General features: G+C 46.5%; 1 protein-coding gene across 1 annotated transcript in view; it reads left to right on the forward strand.

Annotated features, from left to right (window-relative positions):
• Positions 1–17500, forward strand: part of LOC115376628 (retinal guanylyl cyclase 2) — a 34167-nt gene that overhangs the window by 14545 nt on the left and 2122 nt on the right. The window contains exons 8-20 of the mRNA XM_030076340.1: positions 65–284; positions 383–458; positions 2500–2584; positions 3034–3150; positions 6959–7042; positions 8299–8475; positions 10414–10567; positions 11555–11698; positions 12024–12172; positions 12475–12638; positions 14057–14180; positions 15907–15975; positions 16434–16608. Coding sequence (XP_029932200.1) covers positions 65–284; positions 383–458; positions 2500–2584; positions 3034–3150; positions 6959–7042; positions 8299–8475; positions 10414–10567; positions 11555–11698; positions 12024–12172; positions 12475–12638; positions 14057–14180; positions 15907–15975; positions 16434–16608 — 1738 coding nt within the window. The remainder of the gene's footprint in view (positions 1–64; positions 285–382; positions 459–2499; positions 2585–3033; positions 3151–6958; positions 7043–8298; positions 8476–10413; positions 10568–11554; positions 11699–12023; positions 12173–12474; positions 12639–14056; positions 14181–15906; positions 15976–16433; positions 16609–17500) is intronic.

A 17500-nucleotide genomic window follows, 5' to 3' on the forward strand; every position in this document is an offset into this window, starting at 1 on the left:
CAGTCAATGTCCTGCTGACCAGCCTCTGGTTTGGCTGTCACGCCATGTTGTGACTCTTCCTCAGGTGCTGTATGGGGGGGAGAGGGGGCGGGGCCTGCAGACCAGGTACGTGGTATTGGACTGTGACGGAGACCGCTTTGTGCCGACACACACACTCGCCCCAACACACACACATGGTACGGTTGGTGGACTGAAACCTCTGAGCCGATCCTTCATTTTCCCTGGAGGCAGACCACCCTCGGCCAATTTCTGCTGGTTCAGTCCAGACCAGGCCTGCTCTGGAGGTGAGTCCACTGGGGGGTCACAGATGTGTGTGCTCACAGGTGTGTATTTCCAGGTGTGTGTTTGCAGGTGTAACGTGTTTTTCTCGATCTTCCTGCAGGTCCGGACATGGTGACTCTGATCTTTCTGTTCTTGCTGCTCTGTTTGCTGGTGGGACTTGTCTTTTATTGGTTCAGGTTAGAAACACACACGCACGCGCGCGCACACACACACACACACACACACACACACACAAAAGCCTGATAAACACAAACTCTGTTGGTGTTTTTGTTTCAGAATAGTAAGATGGTGCCACGCATAGCCACCACATTGTTTTGGTGCTCTTTGTTTTGTCTACTTTGTGTGTTAATTCTGTGTTTTGCCATGGTGTAAGAGGCTCTTTCACCAGAAATGAGCTCCTGAGCTTAAGAACTACAACTCCAGCTGACTTACTCCCTACTTTTATCGTCCCATCTGTGGATTTATTGGACATTGTGGTCAAAGGTGTGCTTGCCTTTGCCCACACACTATACAGGAGACTTCATCGGAGGGGAAGACGTGCCAGGGTGTTAGTCCGTCTCCGCCAGCACGGACATTGCTCCCCGCCACCAGGCATATTTAACCCTCAGCTCACTCTAACATCAGTGGTGATGAAGTCATTTGAGTCTGGAGCTTTCATAGCTGAAATCTATTACCGACCCACTTCTGGACCCCCTGCAGTTCATCTACAGAGCCAGCAGGTGTGTAGACGATGCAGTTAACCTAGCCCTCCACTTCATCCACTTAATCAGCATCTGGACTCTGTGGGATTTTTGTTCGTGGACTTCAGTTCTACGTTCAACTCGGTGATCCCATCTCTGCTGCAGGACAAGCTCTCCCAGCTGGGCATGCTTGACTGCAAATACAGACTGTGTCTTTTCCCCCCTGCTCTTCTCCCCATGCACCAACAGCTGCTCCTCCAGTCACCAGTTAGTCAAGCTTCTGAAGTTTGTGGACGACACCCCCCTCATAGGGCTCATGTCTGGTGGGGATGATTCTGCCTACAGGTGGGAGATTGACCATCTGATGAGCTGGTACAGCCAGACCAACCTGGAGCTTAACGCTCTGAACACAATGGAGATGGTTGTGGATTTCAGAAATAAACCAGCCCCACTCTCCCACATCACCCTGTGTAACTCCCCAGTTAATACTGGAGTGCTTCTGCTTCCTGGGAACCATCACCTCCAGGACTTCAAGTAGGAGCTGAACATCAGCATCCTCATCAAAAAAGCACAGCAAAGGATATACTTTGTGCGGCAGCTGAAAAAATTCAACTTGCCAAGGACAATGATGGTGCACTTTTACACCTCCATCATAGAGTCCATCCTCACCTGTTCCATGTCCATCTGGTACGCTGCAGCCACTGCTGGCATCTGCACTGCAAAGAAAGTGATTGGCTGCAATCTCCCATCTCTGCAGGAACAGGACAAGTCTGGGACCCGGAAACGTGCAGATAAGATTGTGGCTGATCCCTTCCATCCCGGTCACAAACTGTGTCCCTCCCCTCTGGCAGGAGGCTGCGGTCCATCAGGACCAAAACCTCACGCCATCAAAACAGCTTCTACCCCTCAGCAGTGGGCCTCATCAACACAGACAGAGACCGCAAAAAGACCTGGACACACTCACACTCTACAGTGCAATATTTGAGTTGGAAATTTTATTTTATTTTTCAAGCTGCTGTGTATTGTGTGTTATTCATTTATGCGAAGCACCGTAACTCCTAGTCAAATTCCATGTTTGTGCAAACTTACTTGGCAATAAAGATCTTCTGATTCTGATTAGAAATTCTGATTAGAAATTCTCAATTTTTTAAGATCATTTTTAACATGTTAATTATTAATTTATGTAATCTGCGCAGGATCAGTGGACAGTCACCAACAGTTCTGTAAATGCACCAGTAATAGGCAACAAACAATATAAATAAAAATAAATCTTTATTTTTACATCAACATGCTGGATATTTAAATATTCTTGCATGCCATTTCCACAGCACCTACAGAAAACCAAAACAGGCTGCCTGTCTGCCTGTCTGACCACCTATCTGTCTTGTCATCTGTCTGTCTGACAACCTGCCTGTCTGTCTGTCCACTTGCCTGTCTGTCTGGCTGCCTGTCTGTCTGGCCACCTGTCTGTCTCTCTATCTATTTGTCTCTCTGTATCTGTCTGTCTGTCTGACCACCTGTCTGTCTGTTTCCACAGGAACCACAGAAAAAGAGGGAACACGACCAAATTAATTCTGACTTTGGATGACATCGTCTTCATCGACACTCAGATCAGCAGGAAGGTGAGATCTTCAAAGTGATGATCCACATTAAACCGCCATGGTAACCAAGGCAATCATGGTAACCATTGTAACCATGGTAACCAGACCCTCTTCCCCTCAGCCTGAACAGCAACATCAAACCTCAACTCAGAAACAGCTTTTCTTTGGGTTTTAATTCTTCTGGACCTTTTTTAGTTTACAGATTTGTTTTTCTCTCAAAGCCAAACCCTCCACTGAGGGGCGGGGCTTGTCCTGTGCCACTCACATGTGAGCAGAAGAACCTCGTAGAACCAAGTAGAACATATCAGCGTCTATTATGCAAAGTTATGTCCGGTAGTAAAAATAAAGAAAAAAACATTGAATGAGAAGGTGTGTCCGGACTTTTGACTGGTAGTGTATGTGAACTGAATGTTTACATATTTAAAGTAAATGTTTACATATTTGACTTAAGTGTTTGATTTGTTGCTCAGAAACTGAACGACGAGTCAATCATGCGGAGTCTTCTGGAGATTAAAACTCCGTTTCGCTCCATCGCTCGAAGTTACATCCTGACAACACCTGAGAGCTCCAACATAGGAATACTGGAGGTACACCTGTGTGTCTGCCCACCTGTCTGTCTGTCTGTCTGTCTGTCTGTCTGTCTGCCCACCTGTCAATCTGACTGTCTGAAGTTATATTAAAGCTTATTTTAAGATTATATGGGAGTGATATGAAAGTGTATATTGAAGTTTATACTGAAGTATATATTTAAGTTTAAATTAAAGTGTATATTAAAGTTTATATTAATAACGTGTATATGAAAGTTTATATTAAAGTTTATATGAAGTTCTGTTTGTAGGATTAGGTGTTACTGTCCCTTTGTTGCATACTTGAGACTCTATGGGGTGGTCCTGTGAGTGATGCCACCCTTCGGGTCATCAGGCGGGCGTCCTCCTTCGTTGGTGTTTCACTGAATAGGCCCACGACACCTCCAGAGGGCTCAGCAGTGAAACCCAGCATCCCGAGCTCACCCCCTAGGTGCCACGACTCACCTGATCGCCCAGGTGGAGTCCTTCCTTTTTAACCACAGCCACTGGCTCCCCTTTCTGCTGCCCTAGAGAGGTCTTTCACAGTTTGCCGGTGAGACTTCCCTTGCACTCCCATCTTCCACAGCAGTCTGGATGTTGAGGTGGTTTTCCAGCACTGCTGCAAGACACCATAGAACCTGGTTGTGCCACCAGGTGTAACGGCCTTGAGTGAGATTGGTCTTGCAGCCCACCAGGATGTGCTTAGTGTGGCTGGAGCTGAGCAAAGGGAGCATGTGGGGTCTTCTCCATACCACTGGCTAAGATTGTTTGGTGACGGCAGGACATCATAGGCAGCCTTGATGGTAAAGCTTGCCCTGAATGCTTCCTCTTGTTGACGCAATTCTCCAGTGTCTTCCTCACTGTCTATTTTTAAGTCTCTTCTTAAAACCCACCTCTTTTCTTTGGCTTTTAACACTGTGTAAGTTGTTGATTTTATTTCTTCTTGCATATACTGTCTTATGTGATTTCTGTAATGTTCTGTATTTTATGTTTTTATGCATTTTATGTTTTCATCTTAGTGTACAGCACTTTGGGCCTCTGTGGTTAATTTAAAGTGCTTTATAAATAAACTTGGATAGGATTGGATTGGAAGACCACTCGCTGCACTCATCCCAAGATTTCCCTGTGCTTGAGTACAGCTATTGCCTGCTCAGTTGCTTCCACTGGATCCACCTCCTCCCAGTAGCCAAGATGGTGGCAGCTTGGACTATGAAAGGGTCATTTGAATCCAACAGTGTCATCCCCAGTCTAACTTTGGCACACTTGCACTCCTGCTAGACTGGAAATGGGCAGCTCCAAGACTCCTTTTCCATAGATCCCTATGCTGCTGAGGCACCTGGGGAGCCCAAGCCACTTCCTTGCATATGAGCTGACCAACCTCTCCAGCTTCCCCACTTTTGAGATTGGGACTTCATAGAGGGTTAGTGGCCACATGAGGTGTAGAAGGAGCCCAAACTTCATGCACCAGAACTTCAACTTGCCAGAAAGTGCAGTTCTATCGATGTTCTGTAGACCACTGGTTACATCAAAAATCTTGAATCTTGAATCTTGAATCCTTCCTGAGCTGATCTATTTGCTCTGAGTCGTTGAGTGTAGCGTCTTACCAACACCCAAGGCTTTTCACAGGCTTCTCAGAGATTGTTGGGATAGGCTCATCTCCAGTGTGAAAGCATTGGTTTGACAGTTTTCCCTTCACAATGGAGATGCTTCTTGTCTTGCACGGCTTGATCTTCATGCATGCCTGTTTGATGTTATCGTGAAGCTTCCCCAGCAAATGCACAGTGCAAGGCTTGGTTTAGGTGAGTGTTGTGAGGTCATTCATGTAGGCTCTAACAGGTGGGAGCATCAGGCCAGGTCTTATGCACTGACCCCCAACCATCCAACGAGACACTCAAATGATTACCTCCATGGCCATGGTGAAGGCCAGCGGGGAGATGGTGCAACTAGCCATGATTTCCTCTTCCAGCCGATACCATGCTGTGGTGTACTGTAATGTTGTAATGCATATCTGCACATCCTGGAGGTAGGCCTTGACAATGCTTGTGAGGGCTGCTGGGACCTTCAAGAATTCAAAGGCAGTCCACAGGAATTTGTGAGGGATTGAGCCAAACACCACATGAGGATCTTTTCCCTCTTTCTTGGCAACCTTGATCTGATGCCAGATGGTGCTTGCGTGTTCCAGACAGCCGGAAAAGCCTGAGATGCCTGCTTTCTGTATTGATGTGTCAATCAGATGGTTCCTCTGCAGGTATCCTTCCAGCCTGTGTCCAGCCATGCTGAAGAACATTTAGGGAGCTGATCTGGTGGAACTGGCTGATCTCAGATGAGTCCTTTTCCTTTGCGATAAGGACTCCTCCAGCTCTCCGCCAGGATGTTGGGGATTTCCTTCCTTTGCCATACTACTCTCATGGACATCTGGTGCATATTTATAGAACCTACATGGGACTCTGTTGGGAACTGGGGCTGACACAGCCCTTGCTCTATGCACGATTTTCTTCACTTCGCTCCAACTCGGCAGGCTGACATCCAGCTGGTGCTCTGGTGGATCGATTGGTGGCATGTCAGGTGGGAGGTTAATCTCTTCATGGTGTTGGTCTTCTGTGCAGGATCCTTTCAGGTGTTGTACCAAGGCTGCCTTTGACATTGAGAGATTTCCACTCTTCTCCTTTGTGAATACGCACTTCACAAATATGAAGGGGTCTTTGTAGAAGCGTGCCCTTGTTTGGTCCCTCCCCCTGCGTTTCCTCAGCAGATTTTCAGCTCTCCTCAGTGTTGTAATCCTGCTCCTGATCTCTTCCTGCAACAGGTTTACGCCTTCCTTTTCCTCATTTGTGGCTCTCCTCCATTGCTTCTTCAGCTGTCTTATTTCTCTGAATAGTCTGTCAATTTCCTTCTGCCTCCTGGACTTGGTGGGTGTCACTGGTTTAGCCATCTTCCTTTCAGCTGCTCCAAACCACTCCACTCCATAGGCATAGATTAGGTCTCCCATAGTGTCCAGCTTCCTTGTTGCGGGACCTGTGACTGACTCTAACATATTGCAGAGATCAGTGCTGATCTCCTTCCACAGTGCCATTTCATTTTGGCCACTTGATCAGTGGCCTTTGTCCCATGATCTTTTTTGCTGCAGGTCGTGATGGGCTGGTTCAAGTCCTTCTCCTGTGCCTAGTTCTACCTCTTTCAAGACAGGGATGTTGATGTCCTGCAGACCTTGGCTCTTGTCCTGCTGCTGAACTTCAGTCGACTGATTCGACATGCTTCTTAAACAGTAGCTGTTGATGCAAGGTCCCTCTTGCCCCTTCTTTAGGCACCGGTTCTTGCCCTGGTGTATTTTCAAACCTGTGATGGTAATAACCTTTTCCCAGCCACAAACACATAGCAGGAGCTTCCTTCCTGCTGTGACTGTTGCAGTCTCAGGTATGCTGATCATCAAACTTGTAGTCTGTTCCATTCCTAATTTGCTTCCCAGGTTGTCTGCCAATGAACCGTCTTACTTTTGTCTGTAGAACTTTTTGTAGCCGATGGTGTGTGGGACCCACACGATGTTGGTGCTGAATCCCTGTATATTGAAGATTATATTGAAGTTTATATTAAAGTGTATATTAATAAAGTTTATATGAAAGTTTGTTAAAGTTTATATGAAAGTTTATATTGAAGTGTATATTGAATGTATATTGCTTCTACAGGCATTTGCCTGCAGCAGTTAATAGAAATTGCTGCTGCTCTCATCTTCCTGCAGGGTTGATTTGAAAGGGAATGTCCCTTCTACTCTCTGTTTCCATGGTCTCGCTACAATAACAAGCTGTGCTTTGATTGGCTGTGTTGTTGCCAGGGCGACTGGGTGTGGCTGAAGAAGATTCCAGAGGGAAAGACGGTGACAGCTGTCAATCAAAGCACCCAGAATCTGTTCAACTACGTAAGACAAACAACACACATTAAAGACAACAATGATCTTACCTCCGAAGCTTGACGTTTTTGAACCAGGAAATGTTTATTTTGTCAGGATCCAATCAGCTGGCAGCAGCTGCTCCTCTGCATACAAAAACAGAAGAAAACCCAAAAAGAATCAGGCCACCACACCTAACCCTTACCAACAGGCTGAATATAACAGAGAGAAAAAAGTGACCTGCGCAGGTTCTGGTCAAACTGTCAAAACAATAAATAGTGTCATTTCCCTGGTAAACACTATGTGACAGGCCTTTATTTGATATGCACAAAACAACAGCTGCTCACTTCCCTTTTCTTATAAACTTTTTCAGTGGAACCAGAAAACAGAGATAGTCACAAAACCATGTAGGGAATAATGTAAACATTGTGGTAAACAGTGTAACCAGTGTAGTAAACAATGTGTAGAGCAGAGTTTCTCATCATTTTCATCATTTTTGTGCTTCAGGGCTCATAGGTTCTTTTGTTTATCAGAAGAACTGATCCTGATGTTAACATCAGTTTTTATGAACTGAAATGCTTGTAGCTTATGAATCAGAATTTGAAATTAAATTTTCAAACAATTCATATGAATTCCATGAAAATGTCCATTACTATTACAGTTTGTTGAATATGTGGAATACATCACCTATGGTCAGGTCAAAAAAAAAAAAAAAAACACTGAAAGCAAGGGAAAGTGACTGGTCTGACTGACAAGGACTGAAAGCGAGACATCATCATCATCATCGGGATGAAGAGGTAAACACCAGATTGATGAAAACAGTCAGATGTGAGAAGGACATCGTCAGCAACGGTTCAGTCAAACTGAAGTTAAACTTCTAAAGAGCATGAAAAGTGACAGAATATGAATATGCAGTAGATTCATTCTTCATTCAGTCCCTCTCTCCCTCCTTCTCTCTCTCTCTTTCTCTCTGTCTCTCTCTGTCTCTCTCGCTCTCTGGCACCAGTTGGTTCAGGTTTGTAAAACTGGACTCTGGTCCAGTGCTCTGACTGAGAAACTCTGTAGGAAATAAAGTCAACAGGATGTAGAATATAAAAACAACACCAGCAAAACGTCATGAAGCATTGAACAGAAACTGTGTTCACAGTATTTACTACAGGTTTAGCAGTCTGTTAATATATTATTGAACTTGTTTTCTTTAATGGTAACAGTGTATTTGATAAATTATTTCACTCGTTGAGAGTGTTTTATTTGTAATAGTATATTTTAAATATTTGATATCTCAGTTCCGGGAGATGCGACACGAGAACCTGAACCTGTACCTGGGTCTCTTCCTGGACTCAGACATCTTCGCCGTGGTCATGGAGCACTGTCCCCGCGGCAGCCTCGCTGACCTGCTGGCCGACACCAATATGAGGCTGGACTGGATGTTCAAGTCGTCTCTGCTGATGGACCTCATCAAGGTGAGAAATTTCAAATCAAAGCAGATGCTGGAGACAACAGAAGAATAATCAATAACAATATTAAAAAATCAGATAAAGGGACACTTTCCCTCTTCCATCAAACTCTTCTACCAATTTCCATGTAGTTTTTTTTTTTTTTTTTACTGAGGCTGTGAAGTACTGACAGGTGACAGGACTCTCTCTGCCTCTCTTTCAACTCATATAAAAACTCAATAATAAAGTTGCTGCAGGATTATGTTTCCTGGCAGAACTTTGAACATCTGGGCCTAACCCTAATCCCGACTCACCCTAACACAGACTAGATCTAACCCCCCATGAGGAAACAGGCAGTAAGGAGTCATGCAGGAAAGGAGTGACAGGAGCCTCATCAGGTCTCAACATGAACGCTCTGAGCTCTTTCCTCTTCAGTTTGGAGAAGATCTCTGAACTTGAACTTGAAGGAGTTGGGACCATAGATCCTGAGGAGATCAGGAGCTGTGCTTGGGATTTTTAATCTGCTGTGTTTGGAGCAGAGGAGTGCGATCCAGACAGTCCTGCGGAGCTGCTGCAGAGCTTCTGGAGGAGCTTCCTCAGCTCAGTGTTGAGGAGAAGACCTGGACAGAAAAGTTAGCTGTTGGTCAGTTGTCTTCAGGATGAGCTCCAGGTGGAGCCGGCCCTAACCCTAACCCTAACCCTGTCCAGAGTGGGATAAGGCAGAGCTGTCCCAGAGCAGCTGTACAGTCTGGTTTCTGAACCTCTGCTGTGCAGGCTGAAGCTCAGCAGCAGTCAGCTAGGCAGTGAAGCCTTCCAGAGAGGGCACCAGCCAGTCTGCCTGCAGGTGTGCAGTGGGAGACAAGAGGAATGAAGGTGTTTTGGGGTCAGAGGACCAGCAGAGGCAGAACTGGGAGGTTGTGATGGGTGATGAGTGTGCTAAATTGTCTGAATGGAAGTGGTTTTTACCCCAGCTGTTGTACAGGGGTCAAGTTTTGATTGCCAGTTATCTGATGGGATCAGCGCTGTGGCTCAGACTGACTGCCCTCCCTCCACCAAAGCGCCTGATTGAAGACGTCCATTGAGTTAGTTCTGGTCAGGGTAGCACTGGATCCAAGCCCCCTTAAACTTGCTGGTGGAAGGAGGAGGACAGAGTATCATGGACCACCTGCTGGGTGAAGAGCATTCAGAGACGGCTGTCTCATCCAGCAGACAGCTGGTCAGCCTACAGGAGGCTACCATCTCTGCTGAGGCTGTAGGAGGCAGATCTGAGCTGCTGCTGCTGCTCTCTGGCTGTTTGACAAGCCTCTGTGTAACAACATCTGGAACCTGGACCCCATCCTCAGCCAGCAGAGCACCCTCCCTGAGGGAGGCCAGGGATGTGAACACCTGCTTGGCACCAATATCAGATCCAGGCTGCTGAGCCACATTATTGAGGAGCATCTGAGGACCTTTGTGATGGAGAGCCACATGCCAGCTGGCCAGCGGGAGGAGAATGTGGAATATAGTTTCCCCTGATATCAGGGAAGGTGGGGGGAGGGAGGGCTGTTGTTCTGTCCTGATCCCACAGCTCGGGGAGGGGAGGCACTTTCAGTCTCAGCAGGCCAAAAGGCTGCTGGTGCTCCCTGTATGAGCTACTGGGTGAAAAACAATAAGCTGACCTCCAGTAGAGGACTGTACACAAAGCGAGAGCCGAGCTGAGCTCATCTGGATGATGATCACACAGAGACGTGTCTGTTTTGTTCAGTGTGAAACTTGAACATATTTTTTTGTCCAGTGTCCCAGGTTGGTGGGTGTGTTTGATTTGTTAAAGGGTTGATTTTTTGGAGGGGAAGTCTCTCTCTCTCTCTCTCTCTCTCTCTCTCTCTCTCTCTCTTTCCCTTTCCCTCTCTCACTCTCTCTCTGCCTGTCTTTCAGTCAGTATTTTGTTGTTGTATTTAGTTTTTTTTCTGTTTGTGTTTATTTCAGGGAATGAAGTACCTGCACATGCGAGGTTTGAGTCACGGCCGTTTGAAGTCTACAAACTGTCTGGTCGATGGGCGCTTTGTTCTGAAAATTACTGATTATGGACTTCCCATGATCCTTCACTCTCAGAACCTCATCATTTCTGAGGATCCACACGGTAGGATCACGGGGAACATTATAGAACATTATAGAACATTATAGAAAAACAAACACATAACATCTTCCAGCTATCTGAACCAGCAACCTGGAACAAAGTCAGAAAGGTTTGGAGAACACTGCGGATCACTGAGGGTCAGCATGGAACTGACCGACTGACTAATTAACTTATTAACTAACTAACTAACTAACTAACTAACTAACTAATTAACTGACTGACTAAAAATGAGCTCACTAACTCCCTCACTCACTCGTTGCCCCCGGCCCCTGACGCTAATTACAAACCCTCACCCAACATAACATAACCATAACAGAATAATGCACAATGAACATGAGGAAGAACACCTCCTTCTTTTTCGTCGCCACATTCACCCCTAATTAATAACAGTCAGCAGTCAGGAGTGTTGTGGTGGTGGACTGCAGAGTTCTGGGCTTAAGGGTTCTGGGTTCCACACAGAACCCTCAGCAAAAGCCCATTCTCCCTAACAAGTCCACAGTAACTCCCCACAACACAAGCAGCTGCTCTGACAGGCCTGAGGCCCTGATCTGCTGCAGCAGGTAAACACTGAGGGGACCAGGTGAGTCCATGAGGCTGGACCCAGTCTGTCAGCTGCTGCCACACAGTCCAGGCCAGCAGGGGGCGCCACACAGCTTCACCTTAACTGGGAACTGCTAACATGTCGAGGCGTGTTGTTCTGCAGGGTCGTGGCAGATAAGACACGAACAAGGGCGGAGCCTTTCCTCTCCTAACCCTAACCTTTAACTTTAACCCTTAACCTAACCCTTAACCCTAGCCCTAACCTCACTGCCCAGACTGGAGCTGGAGGAGGGTGGAGAGATCCAATGGATCGTTACTAACACCTAACTCTAACAATGTTGTATTAATTTCTCTCTCTTACTTTCTCTCTCTCTGTCTGTCTCCCTGTCTGTCTCTCTCCCTGTCTCTCTCTCTGTCTGCCTGTCTGTCTTTCACCCTAACCTGTCTCAGACTTGTTGTGGACGGCTCCAGAGCTCCTGAGGAACCCGATCAGAGGAGGAACTTTTGCTGGTGACGTCTTCAGTTTTGGCATCATCATACAGGAAGTGATCTCTCGCACGCTGCCGTACGCCATGATGGACATGCCTGCCCACGGTGAGCGTAGACCACGCCCACTGCCACACCTACTCTGGCCAATCACAGTGAAAAGTTCAGAGGTCACATTACTGATCGCTTCACAAGGTTTTATACAAATCTGTTCACAATTTGTATTTATTTATTTACAAACAAACAGAATGGTGTAAAACCTAGAAAAACTTTTGACAGCAACAGGACAGAGGACTAATCTGTCTGTCTGACCACCTCTCTGTCTGACCACCTCTCTCTCTGTCTGGCCACCTGTCTGTCTGACTACCTCTCTCTCTGACCACTGTGCTGTCTGTCTGACCACCTGTCTGTCTGACCACCTGTCTGTCTGCAGAGATCCTGGAGCGTTTGAAGCAGCCTCCTCCACTCTGCAGGCCAGTGGTTTCTGTGGATGAAGCTCCGACTGAGTGTCTGGCCCTGATGGCCGAATGCTGGAGCGAAGACCCCAGCAAGAGGCCGAGCTTCGACGAAATCTTCAAACAGGTGTGACCCGACCCACTGGAGGACACCTTTGTGTCACCTGTCTCACCTGTGTGTCACCTGTGTGCCACCTGTGTATCACCTGTGTCACCTGTCTCACCTGTGTGTCACCTGTCTCTCACTTGTGTCTCACCTGTGTCACCTGTGTGTCACCTGTGTCTCATCTTTGTCACCTGTGTGTCACCTGTGTCTCATCTTTATCACCTGTCTCACCTGTGTGTCACCTGTCTCACCTGTGTCTCTCTTGTGTGTCACCTGTATGTCACCTGTGTCTCACCTGTGTCTCACCTGTGTCACACCTGTAGTTCCGGGGTATCAACAGAGGGAAGCGGGCCAACATCATCGACTCAATGCTGCGGATGTTGGAGCAGTACAGCTCCAACCTGGAGGATCTGATCAGAGAGAGAACAGACGAACTGGAGGTCGAGAGAAACAAGACGGAGAAGCTGATTGGACAGCTCCTGCCCAAGTAAGACCTGAACACCTGAACACCCTTCAACAACACCTGGCCTTTCCAGGGAAGTTCTTATCAATAACGTGATCCTGCTTCCAGTCTAATTTAAATGGTATTAGAAGATGTTGCTGGTCTGAGTCTGCAGGGAATGATGTCACCAGAAAAACAAGGCAATCAAAATCACCCCCAGCTGTTGTGTCACAGCAAGGCCTCATGAAAAATTTAAGCAATGTAGAGTTTCTCATTAGCATCAGCACATCCATGAGGGTACCAGCAGCTAATCAGCAGTAGTGTTTGTCTGTAACATTTCGAAAATGATACCTAAGACATGTAGATCTTTTCTATTTGATGTGATTCTGCAGCCATAAAACAACAGCATCTTGGGTTTTGAATATGTCAAAGCACCACCTGGTGTGTGTGTGTGTGTGTGTGTGTGTGTGTGTGTGTGTGTGTGTGTGTGTGTGCGCTGTGATATGGATGAAAGGTGTTTCCTGGTCTGTGGGAGTAACCAGCAGCATATTGGAATTTGTAAGAGAAAATCTACACACATTTCTGGACCTTCATAACCTTTAGTGTGGAATTTATTTTACAGCTGAGACCCAAGAACGTTCTGCTGCTTTGTCTTGTTGTGTAAAGGCTGAATTATGCTTCCACGTAGGAAGAGCGTACGGGGGTGTGTGAAGCTTACGGGGGTTGTGTGACCTCCGCAGAGCCTTGCCGCGCGCCTCCCAAAAATTGTAACTACGCGGACCCTACGCAGCCCCACAAGAGCTGTGATTGGTCCGCCGAAGTACATCATTTCCGGCATTTTGTTGCAACCGGCATCACATCCTGTTGTTGTGCCGGCCGGCAGCGCCGTTTTTAAAACAACTGTTGTGTCTCGACTCGTCGGTTGTGTTTGAAAACTTTGGAGAATGCTGGATCTCGCGGAAGAATGCCTGGCCGAGGAGGTGCGCAAGTACCTGCACCTATACGACTCGTCCTCTCGCCAATACAAAGACGTACAGAAGAGCAGTGACCATACGTCACAGGGTCTACGTTGGTGGGAGGAGGATTGCTAAGTGTGTTTCGCAGAGGTATGTTGGACACACACGCGCTGCGTAGGAAATGCGTGTTTCGCACAACCCCCGTACACGGAAGCATAATCCGGCCTTAATTAGCACTCACTTCTGATTCTCTGACATTAACGTCTATTATGTTAATATGTTTGTTTGATTTTATTTTATGTGTCCTTTATTTAGCCAGGAAGGTCCCATGGAGATACAAGACCTCTCCTTCCATGGAGGTTTCACATGATAGTTGTAATAATATAGAAATATAATACTGTTCACAGTATTATATCACAGATGATAATATTATTAAGATTTATGTTGGTATTTATGTTAAAGGAATGATAATGTGTGTGTGTGTGTGTGTGTGTGTGTGTGTGTCAGGTCAGTGGCACAGGCTTTGAAGAAAGGGAAACCAGTCCGGCCAGAACACTACTCTGACTCTACTCTGTACTTCAGCGACATTGTAGGATTCACCACCATATCAGCTCTGAGTGAGCCCATTGAGGTAACAACCAGCCTCAACAAACCTCTAACCAACTTAATCATAATAATAATTACCGTAATAGTAATAATAATAATAATGATAATAATAATGAAATACCACTACTACTACTAATGATGATAATAGTGATAGTAATGACAGCAGCACATATAAAAGTGGTAAGAGTACCTACCAGAACACATTGTGGTGTTTTGTTAGTTGTCCTGTCTGAAGCCTGTTGGTCCCAGGTCATGTTCAGACCAGGGCTTCGGAGCTCAGATCTGCAGTGCAGACAGATTGTAGTTCACACCTGACATTAGAAAAGCTTCTCAAATGACCATCTGTGTGCGGAAACCACTTCCTGCCACATGCAAATACTTTCTACATGGTTTTTGATACAACATCTCGTTAATCTCTGTTCCTGTGCCCTGCAGCCAGAAACAGAGACAGAGAAAGACAGAGGTATCATGAATTTTGTGGAAATGAAACTGCAGCTCTGCCCAGGCCGTCCTGCAGCTGTCATGTGGACAAATGCACTGCAGGTGCGATCTCAGTGCGTCTTCCAGACATCTTCAGGATGTTCAAACCTGTATTATTTATTTATTTATGTGCTCCTCAGGGCGGATGTTTGCCGCCTCAGACTTCAGGATGACCTGGCCTCTGATGAAGTGGTTGGATTATATTTCTGACAGAGCACACTGCAGAGATGTTGTAGCATTGAACTCAGAGCCTCCAGGTTCTGTTTTAGGCCCAACATAGTTTACACTGTATACCCATGATACCTGTGTGTCTGTGAAAGACTGCAAGGTTCATTGTTATGCAAATGATGTTATTCTTTGTTTGTGTGCCACCTAGAGGAAGTTGTGTCAAACCCTCCTAGAGCATCTGACTGTTGACAGATATCTTTGAAGAAACTGAAATAAAGTCCAAATGAGTCTAAATATACAGGGTGTCCACAAAGTGTCTTTACAGTTTAAAAAATCTATCACAAAAGCAGTTGATGAGATATGTTAATCAGGTTTGTTCTATGCACTCAGTGGTTATCAGAGTTTTTACTCACATTGCATTTGTGTATTTCAGGCACCCTGTTGATGAAATAGGTATTGTTAAATAAACCCCTAAAAATGGTTACTCAAGAAAAGGCACAATGTGTGTCGTGGTTTATTGAAACAAAATAAGATACGCAGACTCAGCCAAACTACAGGGTTCTGTTAAAGATATGGTGTATGGGACAAAGATATCGGACATCAGCGACCTGAAGCAAAAGATCGCTGATGCCGTTGTCACCATTGATGAGGCTCTGCTACAGCCAACATGGCAGGAAATCGAGTAGCATCTCGATGTGCTTCATGCAACTAATGGTGCCCATATAGAGGTGTATTAAATGAGACAAAAAAAAAAACTTAAATATCTACTCCTCATTTTGTAATAATTTCCACAGATTTGTCAATTCATATGATGGTCTTGAGATCCCCAAACTGGTTTTCAATGTTAATAAACCATCACATATTACATATTATATCAAATGAAATTATAAGAGTTGTATTTTTTTGTTCTTGTTTTGTCTGATCTTTTTTATTGATGCTATTCATGTGTTTATAAGCTGTCTTTATTATTTTATCTTTAACCAACAGTTTGTTTTCATAAACCTCCTAACCCATTTCTGTTGAAATAAAAGGCTGAGCCAACCAACCTCTAACCATCCTAACCACACCATCTTTGTGTGTGTGTGTGTGTGTGTGTGTGTCAGGTGGTAGATCTCCTCAATGACCTCTACACCATGTTTGATGCCATCATTGCCACTCATGACGTCTACAAGGTCAGAGCCTCAGAGTCACACAGCACTCCAACTGATAAACTGTTAGTGTGAATAATTCAATAGTTAATTAAATTATTAACTTAACAATTAATTAAACTGTTAAACTAGCGAACAGTTTTAAAGATAAGGTAAACACTGAGGGGACCAGGTGTCTCATTAAGGCTGGACTCAGTCTCAGTCTGACAGCTCCTGCCACCCGGTCCCAGCCAGCAGGGGGCGCCACACGGCTTCACCTTAACTGGGAACCACTAACGTGTCGAGGCGTGTTGTTCTTCAGGGTCGTGGCAGATAAGACATGAACGAGGGCGGAGCCTTCCTCTCCAAAACTCACCTGGCAGCCCGATTAGATTACCAGGAAATGTGTGTGTGTACAGCTCTCTGTGGTCTTGACCTCCGGTGTGTGTGTGTGTGTGTGTGTGTGTGTGTGTGTGTGTGTGTGTGTGTGTGTGTTGCTGCAGGTGGAGACGATCGGCGACGCCTACATGGTGGCGTCCGGCGTGCCAAACAGGAACGGGACGCGGCACGCGGCCGAGGTGGCCAACATGTCGCTGGACATCCTTCACTCCATCGGGGCGTTCAAGATCAGCCACATGCCCGAGGTCAAGGTGAAGATCCGCATCGGGCTGCACTCAGGTACGCCTGCCTGTCTGTCTGCCTGTCTGCCTGTCTGTCTGATCTGTCTGTCTGTCTGCCTGTCTGATCTGTCTGTCTGTCTGATCTGTCTGTCTGCCTGCCTGCCTGTCTGTCTGTCTGTCTGATCTGTCTGTCTGTCTGCCTGTCTGATCTGTCTGTCTGTCTGATCTGTCTGTCTGCCTGCCTGCCTGCCTGTCTGCCTGTCTGCCTGTCTGCCTCTCTGACTGACTGCCTGTCTGTCTGTCTGCCTGTCTGCCTGCCTGCCTGTCTGTCTGTCTGCCTGTCTGCCTGTCTGTCTGATCTGTCTGTCTGCCTGCCTGTCTGATCTGTCTGTCTGTCTGCCTGTCTGCCTGCCTGCCTGCCTGTCTGTCTGATCTGTCTGTCTGCCTGTCTGCCTGCCTGTCTGCCTCTCTGACTGCCTGTCTGTCTGACCGCCTGTCTGTCTGTCTGCCTGACTGCCTGCCTGACTGCCTGTCTGACTGCCTGCCTCTCTGACTGCCTGTCTGTCTGACTGCCTGCCTGTCTGTCTGTCTGTCTGCCTGACTGCCTGCCTGACTGCCTGCCTGCCTGTCTGCCTGTCTGTCTGTCTGTCTGACTGATCTGATTGTCTGTCTGACTGCCTGTCTGACATCTGTCCGACCTGTCTCTCTCTCTGACCCATCACTTGCTCATTGACCTGTCTGTCTCTCTCTGACCATCTAAATGTTTACCTGTCCTTCTCTTTCTCTGACCTGTCTGTGCCTGTCTGACCTGTCTGTCTCTCGGACCTGTCTCTCTTTGACCCATATCTCTCTCTCTCTGACCTATCTGTCTCTATGTCTTGTCTGTTTCTCTCTGACCTGTCTTTCTCTCTCTCTCTCTCTGACCCGTCTCCCTGTCTCTGACCCGTCTG

Source organism: Myripristis murdjan, chromosome 18 (genome assembly GCF_902150065.1).
Source record: "Myripristis murdjan chromosome 18, fMyrMur1.1, whole genome shotgun sequence".
NCBI classification, from domain to species: domain Eukaryota; kingdom Metazoa; phylum Chordata; class Actinopteri; order Holocentriformes; family Holocentridae; genus Myripristis; species Myripristis murdjan.